General features: G+C 40.0%; 1 protein-coding gene across 1 annotated transcript in view; it reads left to right on the top strand.

Annotated features, from left to right (window-relative positions):
* PPP1R12B (protein phosphatase 1, regulatory subunit 12B) overlaps positions 1–20,824 on the top strand; it is a 143,891-nt gene that overhangs the window by 80,935 nt on the left and 42,132 nt on the right. Inside the window, exons 2-3 of the mRNA XM_006890533.1 lie at positions 6,481–6,611; positions 18,056–18,174. Of these exons, the coding sequence (XP_006890595.1) occupies positions 6,481–6,611; positions 18,056–18,174 (250 nt within the window). The remainder of the gene's footprint in view (positions 1–6,480; positions 6,612–18,055; positions 18,175–20,824) is intronic.

Genomic DNA, 20,824 nt, shown 5'->3' with positions numbered 1-20,824 from the left:
ATAAAGGACAAAATCGTGAAAGGTATGGGATAGGGACATTACAAGTGTCATCATCTCCCAGCACTTTGATGAACATGACCTGTTGAAATGAAGGCAAGTGTGGGCTGGAAAATCCACATAAATATTCTGGTGCACAGCACCTCACTTCAAGCACGACATGATGAGTTCTGCCCTGGCACCTGGATCGGGTTTTGTAGGGACAAGTATTAGCAATATTCTAAGACATAACAGCAAGGTCAGCTCTTGGAACCAGCACTTGGTGGCTGACAGTTGCGGGCTATTTTGGGAATCAAGGAGGCTTTGTTTTGTAAGGCCTTGCCTGGACTCTCAGATTTAACTTTGGCACTTTTGCTTTTGATATGGAGAGAGCAATATTAGGTACAGTAAAAATATCACAGTGCTCTTTCTCCATTTTATTGGTAAATTTAAGTATGTTCCCTTGGAGAAAGCTTACTATTGCCAGAGAAATTCGACATGCTGGCTTTAGGGAGCTTTAACTAACTTCCTACTAAATAGTTCTTCTGAACCGATGATTACATTTCATCTTTCCTTAAGGAATTTAGAATGTGATCATCACATTAATACTGTGTGTCCTCAAGAATGCAAAATAATAGAGAATGAGCATAAGCAATAGCAAAAGAAATTTGGTTTAACTGTAAAGAGGAATTTCTCCATTGTCATATGTAACATCAGGGATGTATTTAGTCTCCTTTCTTAATCAAGAGAAAGAATAATCTGCTTAGAAGGTTCAGTACAACTTTTTGTATACTCATGGGGTTGGAGTCCATGGACCTAGACTGGCTTTTCATGTGGACAGATCTGTTCATCTACCATGTTTCAGTCACGAATGAGTCAGCAGCACAGCTGCAGATAGAGTGGGCAGAAGGGCATCTAAATTTAGATGTTATTCATTTGAGAAGGTTTTCCAGGACCATGTATCTCCATGGCTTTAGTCATATTCTTTTTTTTCTGGAAGCAAAAGGAATAAAGTTGGAAAAACCTCAAACACTCCAAAACAACAACAACAACAACAACAACAAAATCCCCTAACAGACAAAACCTAAATCCCCTTCAGGATATTGCAGGAGAATTAATGTCATACAGCTCACTCACAGAGGATTGATTTCCCTTACAAAAATGAGTCTCTTCCATCTTAACCATGGTGTATATCCTACCTGGTTCACAGAACCCCCAAATTTAGGATTTCCCTCCCCCTCTAGGATTCTGAGCTTTGTGGTGGTGTAGGGTGCTGTCAAGTTGAATAGCCATCCTCATCATCTCTGACACACTGGAGTTCATTGTTGAAACAGGGGCAACCCACCTGGTTGAGGGCTCTCCTTTCCTTCCACTTCGCTCCACCTTTCCAAGCATGATGCTCCTTTCCAAGGAATAGCCAGCAGCATGCCCAGAGTATGTGAGACAAAGCTGATCATCAAGCTGATAAAGCTTCTGAGCATTACCCTAGTTTCTGAAGTCACATTTACACACAGGCTTGCTAGTTGAACGTTTTTAACCAAAGTGCCTTCCTATAGATATTAGAGGTGGGAGAAAGCAGTGCTGGGTCAGGAGTAAGTATAATTTGTGTTTTTCCCTGGGGTAACCCCCAGATATGCCAGGCACTATTCTGACGACTTCTTTAATCTTCAGGAAACTCAGTGAAGTTATTGGATAAGTGCTGGTTTACAGAACTTCCCTTAGAGAGAGTCTAAGCCTTGCCTGAGAGGAGTGGCCATTTGCGGCGAATGGGACTGCTTTGCCCACAGGGTCCCTCTCCTCTGCGTAACCCCTCGCCTTTGTGGAACCCCTTTTGTCTCACAGCATGAGCTCTGGCGTCTGGATCTTCTGACCGAGTGGAGATTCCATGTTGGTCCTGCCATCGTGACTCGTGTCCTATCTGCAGCAGTGCACGCTGTCCGGGTCAAAAGAGAGCCTCAGAAGGCCCTCTCTGGTGTCCTGGAGCGCTGCAGGTTGTTCCGCAGGTGCCCCAGGCCAAAAGATGGTGTGGTTCCCATTCCCATCAAACCCTCTCTGGTACCACATATGCCTGTGAATGCAGGTGCCTCAAGGAGTGAGAAAATACGGGGCGAAGCCAGTAAGAGGAGGGCATGCCTCGCTGGGAGGATGCTGCGCTGTTCCGCCGTGTCCAGGGGTTTTTAGGGACACTGTCGTTCAGTCCAACGAAATCTGATCGAGAGACATGTGCTTGCCGAGCCCCACATTATGGCACATGAAAGTGGGAAACGGCAGCCGTGTTCGGGTGCCTGCTTGTGTGGCATGAAGTAGCTGGTGCAGAGAAGGGAGGTTCCGAGGTGGGACGTCGCGGTCCCAGAGCGCTGCAGCCACTTAGCCCAGGAAGCCGCCCTGGACTGCGGGCTCCGCGTTCGGGGCGACCCGGATGCGAGCCGGGCCTTCGCAGGCCCCCACTGCGCATGCGCTTGTGCGGTACGCTCGGCTTCAGTAGGCTTTTGGCGAGAAGAAAGGCTCTCAGCTAGAAAAGCAAACTACTTTGTGCAGAAATCCAAACAAAAACAACTCTGCGAAGTCATTAAGTCTCACGCTGTGTGAAGGTGATTATCCCAAAATTTTGATTGGATATTTCTCATGGGATTGTATATGCATTGGCAGATCTGGTATATGCAAGCCTGAGTAGTTCTGACATTAGACTCTCCGTGTTTGGGCAATAATTTGAAACAGTTGACCTACTTCCTTTTCCCAAAGGTAATACTTTGGATACTGATTATCTCCTAGGTTATTAAAGATTATTGAAAACTCATTGTCATCATGTTGGAACCGACTCAGACTTGACCTTCCGTTGGGTTTCCGTTGGAATTGCAGGGGAGGAAATGCCTCTCTCACCCTGGAACATTCCCCGTTCTTCCTCCCATGGCGCCTCTGGTGGATTTAAACATCCAGAGAGACTCTGCCTTTAGGTTGTTAGCAGGGCAACTGCCCAATACTATGCCATGAAAGCGCCCCATTGCGGGTGGTTGTTGTTAGGTGCCATCGAGTAAGGCAACCTTTTTTCTCTCATTTATCTTCACAGTTTCATTCCCATAAAATTACAGGCTTAAGGATTTAAGATTGATGTTGTTTGTTACATGCCATTGAGTCGACTACAACTGCTAACAACCTTATGAACAGTAGATCTTAACCTTGCACTATCCTGAACCATCTTTACCGTTTCTAATATGTTTGAGCCTAATGTTAGCCACTGTATCAATCATAGAGTCTTCCCCTCTTTCTCTGACCCCCTGCTTTTCCCAGAATGTTTTCTTTTTTCCTAGGATTGGCCACATGCTCACAGTACAATTGATGGAGAGTATTATAAAATGGAGAATTGAAAGAGTCGTGGAATAAATGAGATAAAAGAAACAAGAGTATGAAAAAGAGAAGAACAAAGACAAGTCCTCTGCTAGTTTGATCCCTGGATTAGCTGGGCTTCATCTTAGTCTCCCTGGAATTTGGTGGCTGCCATCTTCAAAGGACAAAGAATGATCTTGAAAATATTGGCTTCCTGAAGTCCACTTGGTGGTGGTGTGTGGCCATTGGAGCTAAGTTTTTAGAATGTACTTTTGGAGCCAAACAAATTTTGCAGTCAAACAAGAAGCAGTTGACTTATCTGCCCTGGCCCACGCAGGCTAAGACAGCACATCTGACTGTCTTTATATAGGAATCTATTATTACATGGGCAGAGAATATACATAAGCACAACTTCCAACACATTTTGTTCCTCTTGGAATTAGTTCCTTTTTAAAAAGTACTTCATCCTATCCCATGCCACTTAGAAATCTTTAGTAATCATTTCTAGTGAGGTACTATGTAATTACTTGACTATAGGATTGCAGGCTAGCAGGTATATTGCATATGAGCAATTGAATAAAAATATAATTATGAAATACTTTATATAGGAAAGATGTAATGACTAATAAGATGCTGTGGATTTGAGAAATTGATAGTCTTTTTCTTAATTGCTGTGAAGAGATTGACAGATAAGTATCTTAACTATCCATCCATAGGGGAGCTCTGGAAGCCTACTACATAAAGAATTGAGCTGCAAACTCAAAGACGGGCAGTTCAGTCCCCCACCTGCTCCATGGGAGAAAGATGGGCAGTGATTTACAGCCTCTAAAAACCCACTGGAGGGTCAGCTATTAGTTGGTTCCACATTTCTGGCACTGAATTAATTAATTATACATATGTGCAAATTTTGCCATATTGTTATAAGCCATTCAGGAACATGTGAGATTTCTTTGGTTGGAAATTATCACTCTACCCTTTCTCACTAAAACAAGGATTATTTACCCACCCTAGAGTTTTAAACTACAACTTCTGACTGAGAAAATGACATTTGATATCTTTTCACTGTTTTCTTTTAAAATTTGAAAACAGGCTTACACTTTCTGACATGTCATTTCTTGAATATCATGTTGAAGCGGTATTCCCACTTATAACACTTTTAAAATAACTTTCATGAATAATATGTTAAGACCAAAATTCACTTTATATTAGGCCCACTTCACAGATGATATATGAGCTCATTGATTGATTTTCATAAGATCACAAAATTAGAAGTCATACTCTAGATCCTTCTCAGTGTTGAAGAAGTTTTTTTATTGTTAGACTCTGTCAATTTGACTATGACTCATAAAAAAATATAGATTGAAGCTCAACATCAAGAAGACAAAGATTCTCACCTCTGGGCCAATTGGCAACATCATGATGGCTGGTGAAGAAATTGAGATTGTCAATAATTTTAATTTTCTTGGCTTCACAGTCAACACTCTTGGTACCAGCAGCCAGGAACTCAAAAGATTAATTGCATTGGGAAAGTGTGCTGTCAGGGATTTCTCCAGAGTACTGAAGAGCATCAGTGTCAGTCTGGAGACTAAGGAGCACCTGATTCAGACCATAGTCTTTGGAATGACTTACTATGCATCAGAGAGTTGGACAGTGACTATGAATGATAGAAAGAGAATTGATGCCTTTGAGCTGTGGTGCTGGAAAATAATATTAAATATATCATGGACTACTAGGAGAGAAGGTTAGTCATAGAGAGGGCAAGACCAGGCTGCTCCTTGGAGGCAAGGATTCTGAAGCTTCATCTGACATAATTTGGGTATGTTTCAAGGAGAGACCAGTCTTTGAAGAGGGATGTCATGCTTGGGAGGTTGGAGGGACAGCACAAGAGAGGAAGACCCTCGATGAAATGGATTGATTCAGTGACTGGGGTAATGGCGGTAGGTGTGTTAGAGACAGTAAGGTTGGCACAGGATAGAGCAGGGTTCAGAGCTGTTTTACGTAGGGTCAATATGAGTCACAAGCTACTCGATGGCACATAACAACAGTAACATAATGGCGCTATGAACATATTGGAACCTTGCCCTATAACCTGTGCATTGATTGTTATAGTCAGGCCCGTTGTTGTAGTTACTGTATCAATTTATGATTAACACAGTACAAGAAGTAGATGTTAATATATCATGAGAATTTTTATATTGAAGGGTCCTTTAACAAGTGTCTGAGACCTTGTTGTTATTAGTCGATGCTCTCAAGCTCATAGCCAGCCTATCAATAACAAATCAAACCTTTGCCTGTCTCATGCCATCCTGATCTCTGCTATGCTCAAGCCCTTTGTCGACTGTCACTATGCCAATCCATCTTCTTGAGGCGCTGCCCTTTTGCTAACCCTCAACTCTTCCAAATATTGTGCCTTTATAGCAAGGGCTGGATCCTCCTGGCAGCAGGCTCAAGTGTGTGAGATGATGTTTTGCCATCCTTGCCTCTAAGGAGCACCCTGGTGGCATTTCCTCCAGGGAAAATTTGCTTGTTCTTTGGACTACCCCTCATAGTTGACCCTCTGGCAGATTTTCAGAGATTGTAAATCACAGATGAAGAGATTGCCCAGAAACATGGAGCAACTGGTGGATTCATATTTCCTGTCTTTGAGTTGGGTGTGAAACTTCTTACCCACTAGGTCACTTGAGTGGTCTGTTCCTTTGACAGTCCTTGGTATATTCAGAACATCCAAACCCCAATTGAAAAGCATCAGTTCTTTGGTCTTCTTTATTTCTTACCCAACTTCCATGTGCATATGGATCAGTTGTGAACACTGTGTTATGAGGCAGGCACACCTTAATCACCAGAATGATATCCTGAATCTTTAGCACTTTAATGAGATCCTTCCAACAGATATTTGCCCAATGTGCATATCTTCTGATCTTTTGATTCCTTGACTGCTGCTGCCATGGGTGTTGATTGTGGATTCACATAAAATGAAATCCTTGGCAACTTCAACTTTTCTCTATCATGGTGCTGTTTTACTGGGCCAATGATAAGAAGTTTCGTTTTCCTAATGTTGAGGTATATACCATATTGAAGGTTATAGTAGTTGATCTTCTTCAGCAAGAAGAACTTGGTACTTGGCATGTAGCAGAACTCACTAAATCCGTATTTAATGAATGAATGAACTTTTCTTTTCAGGCTTGCATTGATGAAAATTTGGACATGGTGAAGTTTCTAGTGGAGAACAGAGCCAATGTAAACCAGCAAGACAATGAGGGCTGGACGCCCCTCCACGCAGCAGCTTCCTGTGGCTATCTCAACATAGCAGAGTAAGTGAGTCTCTCGGGCTGGATTATTTGAAGGAATAGCCTTCATGTCTTACATGCTTTTAATAATTTGAGTTTTATAAAGAGTTAAGCTCTACCTTTTGAACTTGCGCAAGCAGGACTTGAGCTATTTTTATTTATGAAATAGTTGGTACTGCTTTACACACGGAAAGGTCCAAACTCACTATGAAGTCCAGAAGCAGCACTAGCTGAGTGTATAGCAACTATGCTTTATTTAGAATCAGCACCTTGATGAAAGCAGACTGAGGCTTAGTTGAGCGGAAGCTCATTTGGTGTCAGTCCTGAACAGAGAGAAGCGTAGAGTGTTTATCCATTCTGTGATGACTGGTTGAGGGTAGTCTCAATAGTTTTAAGGGTCTGGTTTCCCATTTTTTTCAGCATTCCTTGTTTTATCTCCTGGAATGAGTAATAAAACTACATTTAGGGGTAAAGCTTAATTAGATTATTTACTATTTCTAGAACAAAGGGAAATACTGAGTAAGGTCAGAAAGTCAGCAAAATGGAATCCCTTTTGTTTCATCCTTCTAAGCACCTGATGTCATTAGTTATCTAGTGCTGTTATAACAAATACCACAAGTGCCTGACCTTAACAATCATGTTTATCCTCTCACGATTTAGGAAGCTCATTCACTGACTGTCTTCCAGTCAGATCTGACTCATAGCTGACCCTTCATTGGGTTTTCAGAGGCTGTAAATTTCATGAGAGGAGATAACCCATCTTTCTCCCTCAGAGCATCTGGTAGCCTCGAACTACTTGCCTTTCGGTTAATAGCCTAAATTCAGGGTTGAACGCTGTTTTTTCCTGTCAGCTGTTAAGAGGTTGAGAAAAACCAAAGGGATTCCATTTTGCTTACTTTCTAACCCTACATGAATGCATCCCTGTGTTCCAGGAAATAGTAAATAATTGGATTAATTTTTATCCCCAACCATGGTTTTATGATTCACCCTAGGAGATAAAACTGGGAGTGCTGAAATAATGGAATATGACCCCAGGCCCTTGAAACTGCTGTGATAATCCCAACCAGCCAATGCAAAATGCATTAATACCCTACTCTTCTCTTTCTTTGGGACTGATGCCACTTGAGCCTCATCCCGCTTTCATCAAAGTGTACATTACACTCAGCTAGTGTTGCTTCATGGTGAGTCTGGACCTTTCAGTGGTGGAAGTCTCAGCCTCCTTTAGCTTGTGTGCAGGCCTAGCATTCCCCAAAGACCTTTATATGTCTTAGCCTTCTCCTCTGTCAAGGAACTTTGTCTCAAAGGGGTCTAAAATGAAGAACTCCAGTCCTGTCGTTATTTTTGGTTTTAGTAAGTATCCTCCCATCTCAGTTCCTTTCTTTCTCCTTTAAAAGACATTCAGAGACCTCATCCTAGGTGAGTTTCTTTTACATCTGATTAGAGAGATGTGGGGATTAAGGAATGTTGCATTCCACTCTTCATACTCAGATAACTACTTGGTTTATCAGATAGTGGGGATCATTACATAGCTTCCATGTTATATCATTATATACATGTCTTCGGTGGTGGGGAAACAGTTCAAACCATAACATCATAACATAACAGTTTTTTTAGTTGTTTGCTAATTTATTCCAGTATTTGTTTAGTTATCCAGATGTGGCCTCTGTCATCTTTTCTTGGTTGACTTTATAAGCAGCTGTCATTAGGCATGTGTGTGAATAGGACTGGAGATTTTTCCTTGGACTTCTTTATAAAGAGGTTTTATTATTTAAAAGCAGTCAGTACTTAATGCAAATGAAGACAGAATGAACATCTGCCACATTGACTATAGAATTCATCTAGTTAATATTAGGAGAATGAGTGACTTAAAGAACTTGAACAGAGAAAAAGCTGGGTTTAACATATGTTTTGCACATTAATCACATGGAGATGTTTAGTAAATGTCTATCTTCCATGACATCAGGTTGGCTAGTTGTTCCTGCTTTAGTCAAAAAGAGTCTTCATCACTTAATACCTGGAATAGGAGAGACATTAAAGTCTTTTGAATGAAGAAATGATTAAGAAAACTCATTTTCTAAAAAAAAATTTTATTGGTTTGCATTTCATTGACTCTGCAAAGACATTTGACTGTGTGGATCATAACCAATTGTGGCTAACCTTGAGGAGAATAGGAATCTGAGAACACTTGATTGTGCTTATGTGATACTTAGACCAGGAAACAGTCCTCAGAACAGAGCAAGGAAACATTGCATTGTTCAAAATCGGGAAAGGAATGCAGCAGGGATGTATTCTGTTTCCATACCTTTTCAATCTGTTAGCAGAATAGATCATTCGGGAAGCTGGGCTTTATGAAGAGGAATGTGGCATTGGGATTGGAAGAAGACTCATCAAGAACCTTCATTATGCAGATGACACAACCTTGTTTGCTGAAACTGAGGAGGACCCGAAGCACTTGCTGCAGAAGGTCAAGGACTACAGTCTTCAACATGGATTGAAGCTCAACATCAAAATGATTCTCACCACTGGGCCAATTGGCAGCATCATGATAGATGGAGAAGATATTGAAGTTGTTAACAATTACAGCTTGCTTGGCTCCACAGTCTGCACACTTGTCACCAGCAGTCAGGAAATCTAAAGACAAATTGCACTAGGAAAATCTCTTGTCAGGGACTTCTCCAGAAGCAACAGTGTCAGTTTAGAGACTCAGATCATGGTCTTTTCAATTACTTGCTATGCCTCAGAGAGCTGGAAAATGACTAAGGATGACAGAAGAAGAATTGATGCCTTTGAATTGTGGTGCTTAGGAAGAGCCTTGAACATACTGTTGTTTTTGTTGTTGTTTACCATCAAGTCAGAACCAACACATAGCTGACCTTCCAGCAGGTTTTCAGAAGCAGTAGTCATACAGGAGGATTTTTCCCACCCTTCTCCTGTGGAGCAGCTGGTGGATTTGAACTGCATGCCTTTAGTATTGTAGCACAGCTTCTAGCCATTAGTGCTCCCTAAGTCTATCTTGTTGTTGTTGATTGCCATTAGATCGAGCACAACTCATAGTGACCCTATGAACTAAAGACCTGAAGCCTTTCTATCATCATTTCTCAAAGTTCATAGAGTTTCTAGAGCCATATTGTTTAGGGAGTGAATGTCACTCCTGCTTCCAAACCTGTCTTAAACTGGGAGCTTAGAGAAGAACATCATGCTCAGAAAGGTAGAGGGACAGAGCAGGAGAGGAAGATCCCAGATGAGATGGATTAATACAGTAACTGGGACATTGGGGATAGGTATGTCAGTGAGACTGGCTCAGGACAGGGCATGTTTTAGAGCTGTTGTACGTAGGGTCCCAATGAGTTGTAGGTGACAACAGCAACATTGGTTTGCTTACAAAGTTCATATAAATTATGTTTCACACTATATTCTTCATTCACATTGGGTTTCATACAGTCACTCCCAATCACCATTGAACTATGCCTGCCATTACCTTGAAGAAGACTATTTTTAAATAGAAAAAAACCCTGTCAGTTGAAGATGTCTTTAAAATGAGACACTTGAATGTGTTCCAGAAAAGGGTAAATTTAGAAATTTTGGTATTTGATGATTTATTGAAAATCAGATTACTAGTTTTAAGACCCTTTCCTATAATATTATGAGAACTCCATGGCATTTTTCTTACTCAGGCAACAGCTGGGAGACTTATTTTGGCATCTCTGAAGAGGCCTGTGAGTGACTTTTCACTGTCTGTATCTAATTTGCCCAGATTTTCTAGGGGAGAGCCTGTGCCCTGGGTTTACTGTGGAGCCAGGGATGCTCGTGGGAGCAATTAAACAAAGGGAGAGTCACAGGCAGAGAAACCTTAGGAAGCAGGACTGGCGTTTGACTGGGCTCCTTGTTCTAAAAAGCAGATGACTGGATAGGCCCCAAAGCTAACAGAAAGGAACAGGGCCGTTTTCTTCCCCCTTGGTTCCTTACTCAGCTCTAATTTAAGTAAGAATCAGTCACCCCTTCATCTCTGAAGCTGACCTCTTCTCATTTCAGTCTTAAAAGTTTTGATCCTCAGCATTATTAATGTTAGCGTCTGATAAGGTAACTTTCTCCCACTCTTTTTTTACTGAAAGGAATGTGTCTAAGAAACGTTTCTAGAGCATATTATCCCTTTACGATAGACTTGTGGTCATTTGTTCAGGTTGTGTGTTTGTGAGTTTTGATCTCATTACAGGCAAAGACTTCACATTTTTTACACTGAAGGATAACCAGCAATGCTCATGCTTGGAATTAGGATCACTTGTGTTGGCATTCTCCACAGTGTTCCTTTTTTGTTTCCTTTTGAGAAGCTGAGTACAGAGAAAGATTGTAAATACTTCCTGGTTTCTTGAATTCTTTATAGGTGAACATAGTTCCTCTGGAAATGAGTTAAAAACTTAACAATATTTTACCTAAATAAAGATTACTTTGAGAGCTACTATTTCCTCATACACATTAATGCTAATTGTTGTTGTTGTTAAGGGCCGTTGAGTCATAGGTGACTCATAGCGTGCCTATGAGCGAAAAACCTGAACAGTTGTGTAACTTTTGTCGTTTCTCCAAGTTCATAGAGTCTCCAGAGGCAAGCTGTTTCGGAAGTGGATGCCACTCCTGCTTCCAAGCTTGATTTAATTGGGGAGTTCCACCAAACACTGTCCACCATGGGGAACCATTATCGCATTTGACACATCAGTGTCACAGTGTTCAGTATCACACAGCAACCACGAGTTACCTCTGAACAGCAATGCACAGACCAGTGCTACACCACTTAGAACACTGTTTGACCAAAAACAGTAGGAGGCCACCTAAAAACAACTCACACTGAATGGTGAGTAAACACCCCAGTCCTCACCAGAACCAGAAAACAAACCTAATTAGACATGTATAAGTCTGAATTATAACATAGACCAGAATCCTTTTCAGCAGTAGGGTGGAGTTAGGGTTGGCCTTCTCTTCCTTATGCATATTGTTACTGTAGTTGTTGATACCGCTAGTCAGCTATAACTCGGTAGCCACTTCTTGAATAACAGATTGGAATCTATCTTGCCATATCCTCATGCTCCCCATCATACTCACGCTGACTGTGGCAGCCATTCTGTCAGTCCGTCTCATAGAGATGACAATTGACAGTCCTGTCTTTCACTGACCCTCTTACTTGTCCAAACATGATGTCCCCCCACCCCTCGCCTTTTTGCAAGGACGGGTGCCTCCTGAAAACATGCCCTACATATGTGAGATAAGGTTTCATTCTCCTCACCTTCAAGAACCACTTGGTCTAATTGTTAGTTCTTTCAGCAGTCCATAGCATATTCAGTTTTCTTCACCAATGCTACGAACCAAAGATATCAACACTTTTTCAGTCTTATTATTCATTGCAAAATTTTCAGATTCATGTGGAATAATTGAAAATACCATGGTACCATGGCCTGGGGCAGGCACACCTTAGTCTTTGAACTGACATCCTTCCTCTTACTTTAAAGAGGTTCTTGGCAGCAGATTTGCCCAGTGGCACATCCTTTAATTTCTTGACTGCTGCTACCATAGGTGTTGGTTGTGGATTCAAGTAAAATGAAATCTTGACGGCTTCAATCTTTTCTCCATTTATCGTGATGTTTGTTGTTCGACTTGCATGAAGATTTTTGTTTTCTTGATGCTGCGATGTAATCCATATTGAAGGCTTTAGTCTTTGATCTTCTTCAGTAAGAACTTCAAGTCATCTTTGGTGTATGCAAGGTTATGTCATCTACATAGTGCAAGTTGTTGCTGAGTCTTCCTTCAATCATAATTCCACATTATTTTTTATTATTAATTTTTATTTGAATGAAAGTTTGCTAACATATTGGATTTTTATTCAATCATTCATACATATTTTGTTTTCTTGAAAAGGTGTGATGAAAAGATACCACCCTGATATACTCTCTTTCCTGATTTTAAACCATGCAGTATCCCTTTATGCTAGTGGAAAGACTCTTCTTGGTCTGTGTACTAGTTCTGCATGAGCACAACTAATTCTTCTACAATTCTCATTCTTCTCAGTGTTAGCCATACTATGTTATGATCCACATGGCAGAATGCCTTTGCCTAATCAGTAAAACACAAATAACCGTCTTCCTGATCGTCTGTACTTTCAGCCAAGGTCTGTCTGACTTCAGCAAAGTTATCTGTCATTTCACAGCCTCTTCTGAATCCAATTTGAATTTTTGACAGTTCCATGTTGATGTACTGCTCCATTTGATTTTAGTCTTCAAGATATTGTTTGTGTGGATATTAATGATACTGTTTGATAATTTCTAAATTTTTTGGATCATTTTTTCCTAATCTTTTAACTCTTAAACTTTGCACTTGCTCTTCTTTCCAGAAATATTAGAAACTTCTAAGATGTGAGAATAAATAAAAGCAAGCCAACTTTGCTGGAAGAATCCAGACACATTCAATTTCTTGTTCTATACCACTTTTTTGTACCATATTTTAATTTTGTTTCGTAATAAATAAAAAGAGAATGGTTTAGAGTATTACTTCTTCCCCATTTTATTTTGAGTTGACATGTAATACTAGTTAGGTAGATAGATGTTTTACATTTTTATTACCAGAAAGTGTTTGATTTAGAAGCAACAGATTGACCCAGGAGTATTTAGTCTTCTGTAGCTTATTAGGATGCTAATTTATTCTGAATTCTTGAATATATTAGTTTTCTTTTTCACTTCTCTAGAATATTACCAAAAAGACCTATATCTTGAATGAGTTAGAAAATATAGGGAAACTCTGTTTCTAAGGGGCCTATTTATTCAACCGGTGGATATTTCTGCATATCTGATAACCATAAAGAGGTATTCCTTCATAAGTGGACAGGTTGTTTGTGGTTTTTTTTGCCAGTTATTTTTATTAAGATAAAAAGTATAAAACTAAAGGAGTTTTGACGTATTTTTTTTCCTAAAAGTATTTTAGGAATATAGTCTTATTTATAATAACTACTTACTCACTCATAATCTTTCTGATTCTTAAAGAATCTAATGTTTTATTGTTACATACTACTGAGTTGGAACCAGCTCTTAACTAACTCTGCAGTGGGTTGTCAGAGACTGAAAATTGCATGGGAGGAGATTGCCCACCTTTCTCCAACAGAGCAGCTGGTAGATTTGAATCTCTTGCCTTTGGATTGGTAGCATTACTCGAGCCCATTGCTTGAAAAGTGTAGTTGGTAGGATCTAAGGGTTTATGAAGTCAAAAGCCTTTTAAAGGGCCTATTAACTATGCGGAAGATTTCTACAAAGAAAAAGGAGCTCTGAGAGTGTTTCATTCCATTTGAGGAAACAGCGTGAGATGTGGAGGAGACCTCAATGACAGTGTGGTCTGTTTGGGACCTGTAAATGAAAAAAGAAAACCCCATTGTGGTGGCTGCTTGAACTTCTTCCTTCATTACCATTGGCTCTTGAACATACGGTACTTCCTGAAATATTTCAGTGTCAACCAGTTCTTTTTGGTTCATTCCATCTTTAGATGCTTCCTGCATCGTTCAAGATTTACCCACAGATAGCATTCCTAAGTATTATAACTTGAGGCTTAAATTTGTTTTTCATTTGTTTTAGGTTGAGAAATTGAGTTATGCCTTTTTTTATTTTCGAATTCCAGCTCACTGAACATTCTAATACTTTGCTTTGTTATTGTGAACTACCCTTTGAAATCTTCCATTCACCTCTTTTACTTCTTCTGTTTAGCTCATTTACTCTTTTTTTCTGTTAATTACAAAACACTTAATTGTACTCATGAGAAATCTATACCTAGACCAAGAGGCTGTTGTGCGAACAGAGGAAGGGAACACTACATGGCTTAAAATTAAGAAATGTTTTCGTGAGAATTGTATACTTTCTTCACATATATTTAATCTGTATACTGAACAAATTATTTGAAAAGCTGGACTCTATGAAGAAGAGTGTGACATCAGGATTGGAGGAAGACTCATCAACAACCTCTGTTGTGCAGATGATACAACCTTGCTGCTGAAAGTGAGGAAGATTTGAAACTCTTGCCACAGAAGTTCAAAGACTCCTGCCTTCAATATAGATTGCATCTCAAAGTCAAGATAACAAAATTCTGACCACTAGACCAACAAGCAACATCATAAAAGGTGGAGAAAAGAATGAAATTTTCAATAACTTTGCTTTACTTGGATCCACAATCAATATACTTGGTACTAACCATCAGGAGATCAGGAGACATACTGCACTGGGAAAGTCTACAGTCAGGGACCCCTCCAAATAATTGAGGAGCAGTGGTGTCAGTCTGAGGACTAAGGAGTGCCTGATTTAGCCCATGGTCTTCAATCACTTGCTGTGCTTGTGATGAGAGCTGGACAGTGGAAAATGATAATGAAAGAACTCTGATGCCTTTGGGCTCTGGTTTTGGAGAAGAGTACTGAATATTCCACGGACTTACAAAAGAACAAACAGATATGTCTTGGAGAAGGTGCAGCCAGAGGACTGGATGGCAAAACTTCGTTTGATATATTATGGGCACGTAGCTAGGACAGGCTGTTCCTTGGAGAGGGACATCAAGCTTGGACAGGTGGAGGGTTGGCAAAAGACCAGATGGATTGACATGATGATTGCAGCAAAATGCTCGAGTATATCAGAAATTGTGAGAATGGCACAGGATACTAGAGAGTTCAGGTTATGTTGTTCATAGGGTCAATATGGGTGTACTCGACTTAGTGACACCTGATAATAACAACAACATCATCATTCTGATTGAATTGGAACCAACTTACAGCTGACCTCCCAGAGCATTTCTAAGGCTGTAAACAACACAGGACAAAATTGCTCACCCTTCTACACCTGAGCTTCTGGCCTTTAAGATAGCAACAAAACTCCCCCGGTACTATGCCACCAGAGCCCACACTGTTGTTTTTGTTGTTGTTGTTGTATACTGTAGAGTCAGAACTTATCTGTAGCTGACCCTCCAGTGGGTTTTCAGAGGCAGTTAATCTCACGGGAGGAGATTGCCCATCCTTCTCCTGTGGAGCAGCTGGTGGCCACGAACTGTGTGCCTTCAGGGAGCGTAACATCTTGCCACTAGGCCACCAGACCTCTTGAGAGTGCCCTATAGATGGTTATATTTGATTAAAGTATATTGTGCAATTCTATCTGAGAAATATTTTGAGTTGTCCCAAATCAGCCAATGAAAACTGTCTGGAAGGGGAAGAAACCTTGTTAATCATAACTGTCTAACCTTCAACTTATTATGGAGCTAATGTAGACTGACAGTATATTATTCCATTCTGCACAGATATATAGCTAACAGTGACAGATTTTTTTTTAATTAGTTATTTGTGCCTGATCCAGGCCATAGTCTTCACAGTTACTTGCTGTGCATCAGAGAGCTGGATAGTGACTAAGGATGACAGAAGAAGAATCGATGCCTTTAGTTGTGGTGCTGGAGAAGAATCTTGAACATAATCAAGAAAACAAATAGGTCTGTCTTGGAGAGGGTGAAATCATGTTTCTCCTTGGAGGCTAGGATTTTGAAACTTTGTCTCATACTTTGGGCATGTGGCCGGGAAAGACCAGTCCTTCCAGAAAGAGATTATTCTTGGAAAGGTAGAGGATTCTACTGTCTGAGTTAAGGCTTTATTTTTGGACTTTTTTTTTTATATACATAATAGGTCTGGCCTGGGGAGGATGAAACCAAGCTGCTTCTTGGAGACAAGGATTTTGAGACTCTGTCTTGCATACTTTGAGCATGTAGCCAGGAGGGACCAGTCTTTGGAGAAGGATATCATGCTTGGAAGGGTCGAGGGTTAGTGCAGGAGAGGAAGACCGTGGATGAGATGGGGTGACAAAGGATTACCTACGATAATGAGAGTAGGCGTGTCAGAGACAGTGGCTCAGGATAGAGCAGGGTTGCTATGAGTCATAGCTGACTAGATGATTTATAATAACAACAACTTTCATAACTAGTGCCTTTAATTTTTAAGTTCTCATACTGGTGGCTTAACAGACAGTGAGTTGGGCTGCCAAGCTTAAAGTAGGTGGTTTGAATCCATGAGCTGCTCTGTGGTAGAAGATGATCTGTCTCTTCTTGTGTGATTGACAGCCTCCGAAAACCCCCTAGAGGATCAGCTGTGAATGACTTCCAACTTGACAGCAACCAATGAGTGAATGTGATAGCTCAGCAAACGTTATTGAAACCATGCTTTACTAGGTACTAGGTACTGAGAAAGCAAAATAGGATCTTAATACCATTCTTAATGATTTTTTTTTCTTTTGCAAGTCCTTGTATACAGTAGCTATGTATTATCTTCACACACACACACACACACACACACACACACACACCACACACGCGCATGCGCCTTTACTGTTGGTTTCTGGTCACTAGGCTGTGCCCTGTGGCAATCTAACCTTACAACAACATAAACTATTGCCCAATAATTTTTTTGTTGAGTTGCTAAATGGATTGAAGTCTAATTTGAATAGTTTGTTGTTTTCCCTTCAAAGACTTCTGGTTGCTTGATAGAGCTCTTAGCATTATTGCAGCTCTCATTGGCCAAGTGTAGCTTGTTCGAGTGAAAAGATGAACTAGACTTGAAGTCAGAAGATTGGAGTTATTACTTCTGCCATTTGCCGACTAGCTGTATGATTTCATGGAAATTACATGGTTAAGTCTCAATTTCTTAATGTGGGGATAATGCTCACATTACATGATTTATAGAGTTGTTTTATGCTGTAGTTTTATGTAGAAGTACATTTAAAATAAAAAAGGGCCCTTATAAAGATATCGAAACTATCAGAAATTTTCCCTCTGGTTCAAGTTATTGTATTTGAATTTAGAGTCTAATTAGCACTACAATGTTTCTTCTTTAATAATTTAGTTTCCTCTTAGAGTATAGAATATTTCATGTAGGTGACTCGTGGAAAGTTTTGTGAAGATGTCATTTAAATGGATTCATGAGAATTTTAATAAATGCTTTTCCCCCATCCTATTTGCATACCTACAGAGCTGCTTAATAACCCTCAATGTGGCTTTGAAAAAGCCTTGATAAGAATTGCTTCTTTTCATAGCTTCTGGTGATTCTTTTTATTCCTAGTATTATAAGTGCAAATAAGTCCTTTTGGGAAACTGTGTTTGGGCCTTGGCAATGATGGATGAATACTCAGTGCATTAAGGTACTTAGAAAGTCTCTACTGGGGATGAGAAAGTAGAGGTTAGTAATATGAATGTGTTAGAAATCCCATTTGTTGCAACAAGTCTTGTCAGGAAACAAAAAAAGAATTAGAAATCCTAATATTTGAAGGCTAATGCACTAGAAAATTTAGAATAGAACACTTTATTTGAAGTCTTTCATATTTAAAATCCCCAAATAGTAGCTTTTCTTTGCATTAGACACCAGAACCTTGAACACAAATTGATATGAGAGTAATAGATGATATTGATCCTGGGTCTTTTCCGTACAGATATTTCATTAACCATGGGGCCAGTGTTGGTGTTGTGAATAGTGAAGGTGAAGTCCCTTCTGACCTTGCAGAAGAGCCAGCAATGAAAGACCTTCTTCTGGAGCAAGTGAAGAAGCAAGGTAATGGGGAGGACCAGACGGGAGCGGAATGGGTATCAAACACTGCCCCGGGAAGAGGAGTTATTTTGTTTTGTGTGGCTTTTCAGCAGCATCATATTATGGGAGACGGTAAAATTTATATCTATAAACTGTTACTTTTTAATTACCAGAATCATGTATTTTCTGAAACAAATACATACCCCAATGACAAAATGTCAAAAAAACGATGTCTTTTTTTTTTTTGCTGAAATTGTATGTAATATTACAGTTAGCAATGACCTATGATACAAATCATTGAGAACTATCAACATTTTAAGTGTGTGCATTTCATTTTAGCTTTTGCTATATATTATAAAGTCCAAAGAAAGAATGATGTACTACAATAGAGTATTGACTAAATTTAGTTTCTCTTTTTTTTCTTGACAAGATCTGAGAGTGATGATAGTAAAGATATTTATTACAACCTCTAAAATAATTTTTAACGTAGCTAACCAGAGATGATGAGGTTGGCTCAGGATGGTTCAGCGCCATTGTTCATAGAGTCATTATGAATTATAGTCAACTTGATGGCACGCAACTACAGCAGCAATCATGAAAAAGGTGGAGAAAAGATTGGCGTTATCAACGATTTAATTTCACTTGGATCCACAATCAACACTTAGAATAATAACAGCAGTCAAAAGACATGTTGCACTGGGAAAATCTGCTGCCAAAACTTTTAAATACTAACGAGTAAGGATGTTATTTTAAAGACCAAGCCATGATATTTTTCATTTGCACCCTTTGCTTCTGAAAGCTGGACAGTGAATAAAGATGACAGAAGAAGAACCAATGTCTTTGAATTGTGGTATTGGAAAAGGAGTACTGAAAATTTCATGGACTATCAAAAGGAAGTGGAACTAGGGTCATCCTTGGAGATAAAGATTGTGCAACTTTGTCTCACATTCTGGAGGTATTTTGTCAGGAGGATCCAATCCCTGGAAAAAGAAATCATGCTGGAAAAGGTGGAGGATCAGAGAAAGAGAGGAAGACTCTGGACAGGATAGATGAGTGGGAGTGACTAGAACAACGGACTGGAGCATGTCAGAGACCTTGAAGATAAGACATGCTTCAGATCTATTTTCAGAGGGTTGCTATGAGTCATAGTTGACTCCAGGGCACTTAACAACAACAACAACAACAATTATGATTATTATTCTGGAAATTTGTTGAAGTAAGAAAGCTAAACTCTAAAAACTCTATTATTTTAAGACAAATCTGTTTCACCCCTGAAAACTTCACCCCTTCTGACTTAAAGCAGAAGTCTCCTATCAGAGTTTACTATGTTCTATTTATTTTTTTTTTTTACTTTTTTCTTTTGAATAGTAAATACTATTAGACAGATAGTGGATCTTAGAAGGTAATGTTGATACCATTATAAAACTGAGCATTTGTAGTGGGAGTTCTTCACTAGACCCCTAGTTGTCTGCTCAACTACGTTAGTCCCATGATCTGCAGTTTACCCCAAAAGATTTAGCTCCACTGGCCTTTCTTTAGAACTGGCAGGAGTAAATCTAACCAAACCTATTTTACTCACATATTGTTCCAGGCTGCTTTTTTCTACTAACAGCAGAGTTCAGTTCTTGATGTAGGCTGAATAGCCTTTAAGTGTGAAAATATTTTATACCTGCCCCTTTCTAGAAAGTATGCCCATTCCTGCCACAGAATAATGATGTTCTAGGCTGATGATTGATTATATCTACTGCCTTTGTAGAAATATCATGCTTGGGAGGGTGGAGGGACAGCACAGGAGGGGAAGACCCTCTATGAGGTGGATTGATTCAGTGACTGGGGTAATTGGAATGAGTGTGTCAGAGGCAAAGCGATTGGCACAGGATAGAACAGGGTTTAGGGCTGTTGTACATAGGGTCGCTATGAGTCGCAAACGACTCAACGGCACACAACAACAACATTGAATTGAAAGATTTTGGGCATAGTTTCCCTTTCAATTTTATCTGTTCTTACCTCTTACGACTTGTTGTTGTGTACCGTAAAGTCGGTACCAACACATACCTGACCTTCCAGCAGGTTTTCAGAGGCAGCTAATCACAAGGGAGGAGATTGCCCATCCTCCCGTGGAGAAGCTGATGTCCTTGAACCACGTACCTTTGGGATTGCAGCACAGATTCTTGTCACTAGACCACCAGAACTCCCCAAGATTGTTTTATGCCTTTTTAAAAATAAACAAGCTAAGTTTTAAGAAATACTCGTGCTCGCTTCGGCAGCACATATACTAAAATTGGAACGATACAGAGCAGATTAGCATGGCCCCTGCACAAGGATGACACGCAAATTCGTGAAGCATTCCATATTTTCGACCCTGAAATGAACCAGCCTGTAACAAAGGCTAACTCCTTTCACCTACAGATTTTGTCTTTGGATACAAACCTAAGTAGATAGTCCTTACGGAGGGAATGTTGAAAAAGAGGCAGGGAGAAGAAAAGAGAAAAAAAAAAGAAATATTCATATTTATTTAGAGAAATCAGATCGATTACATCTGTGGAAAGAACCGCTGGAGAAGCTCAGTATCAGCTGAGAAAACTAGGCCAGGAGCTAATTGTGAAACAGACCACCAACTACTCATATGCAAATTCAAGCTGAAGCTGAGGAAAATTAAACCAAATCCAAGGCA

The sequence above is a fragment of the Elephantulus edwardii genome, unplaced genomic scaffold (assembly GCF_000299155.1).
Source record: "Elephantulus edwardii isolate Elephantulus edwardi_28Jun2011 unplaced genomic scaffold, EleEdw1.0 scaffold00090, whole genome shotgun sequence".
Classification (NCBI taxonomy): domain Eukaryota; kingdom Metazoa; phylum Chordata; class Mammalia; order Macroscelidea; family Macroscelididae; genus Elephantulus; species Elephantulus edwardii.
The sequence above is the reverse complement of the archived record's forward strand: the minus strand, read 5'-3'. Positions and strand labels throughout refer to the sequence as shown.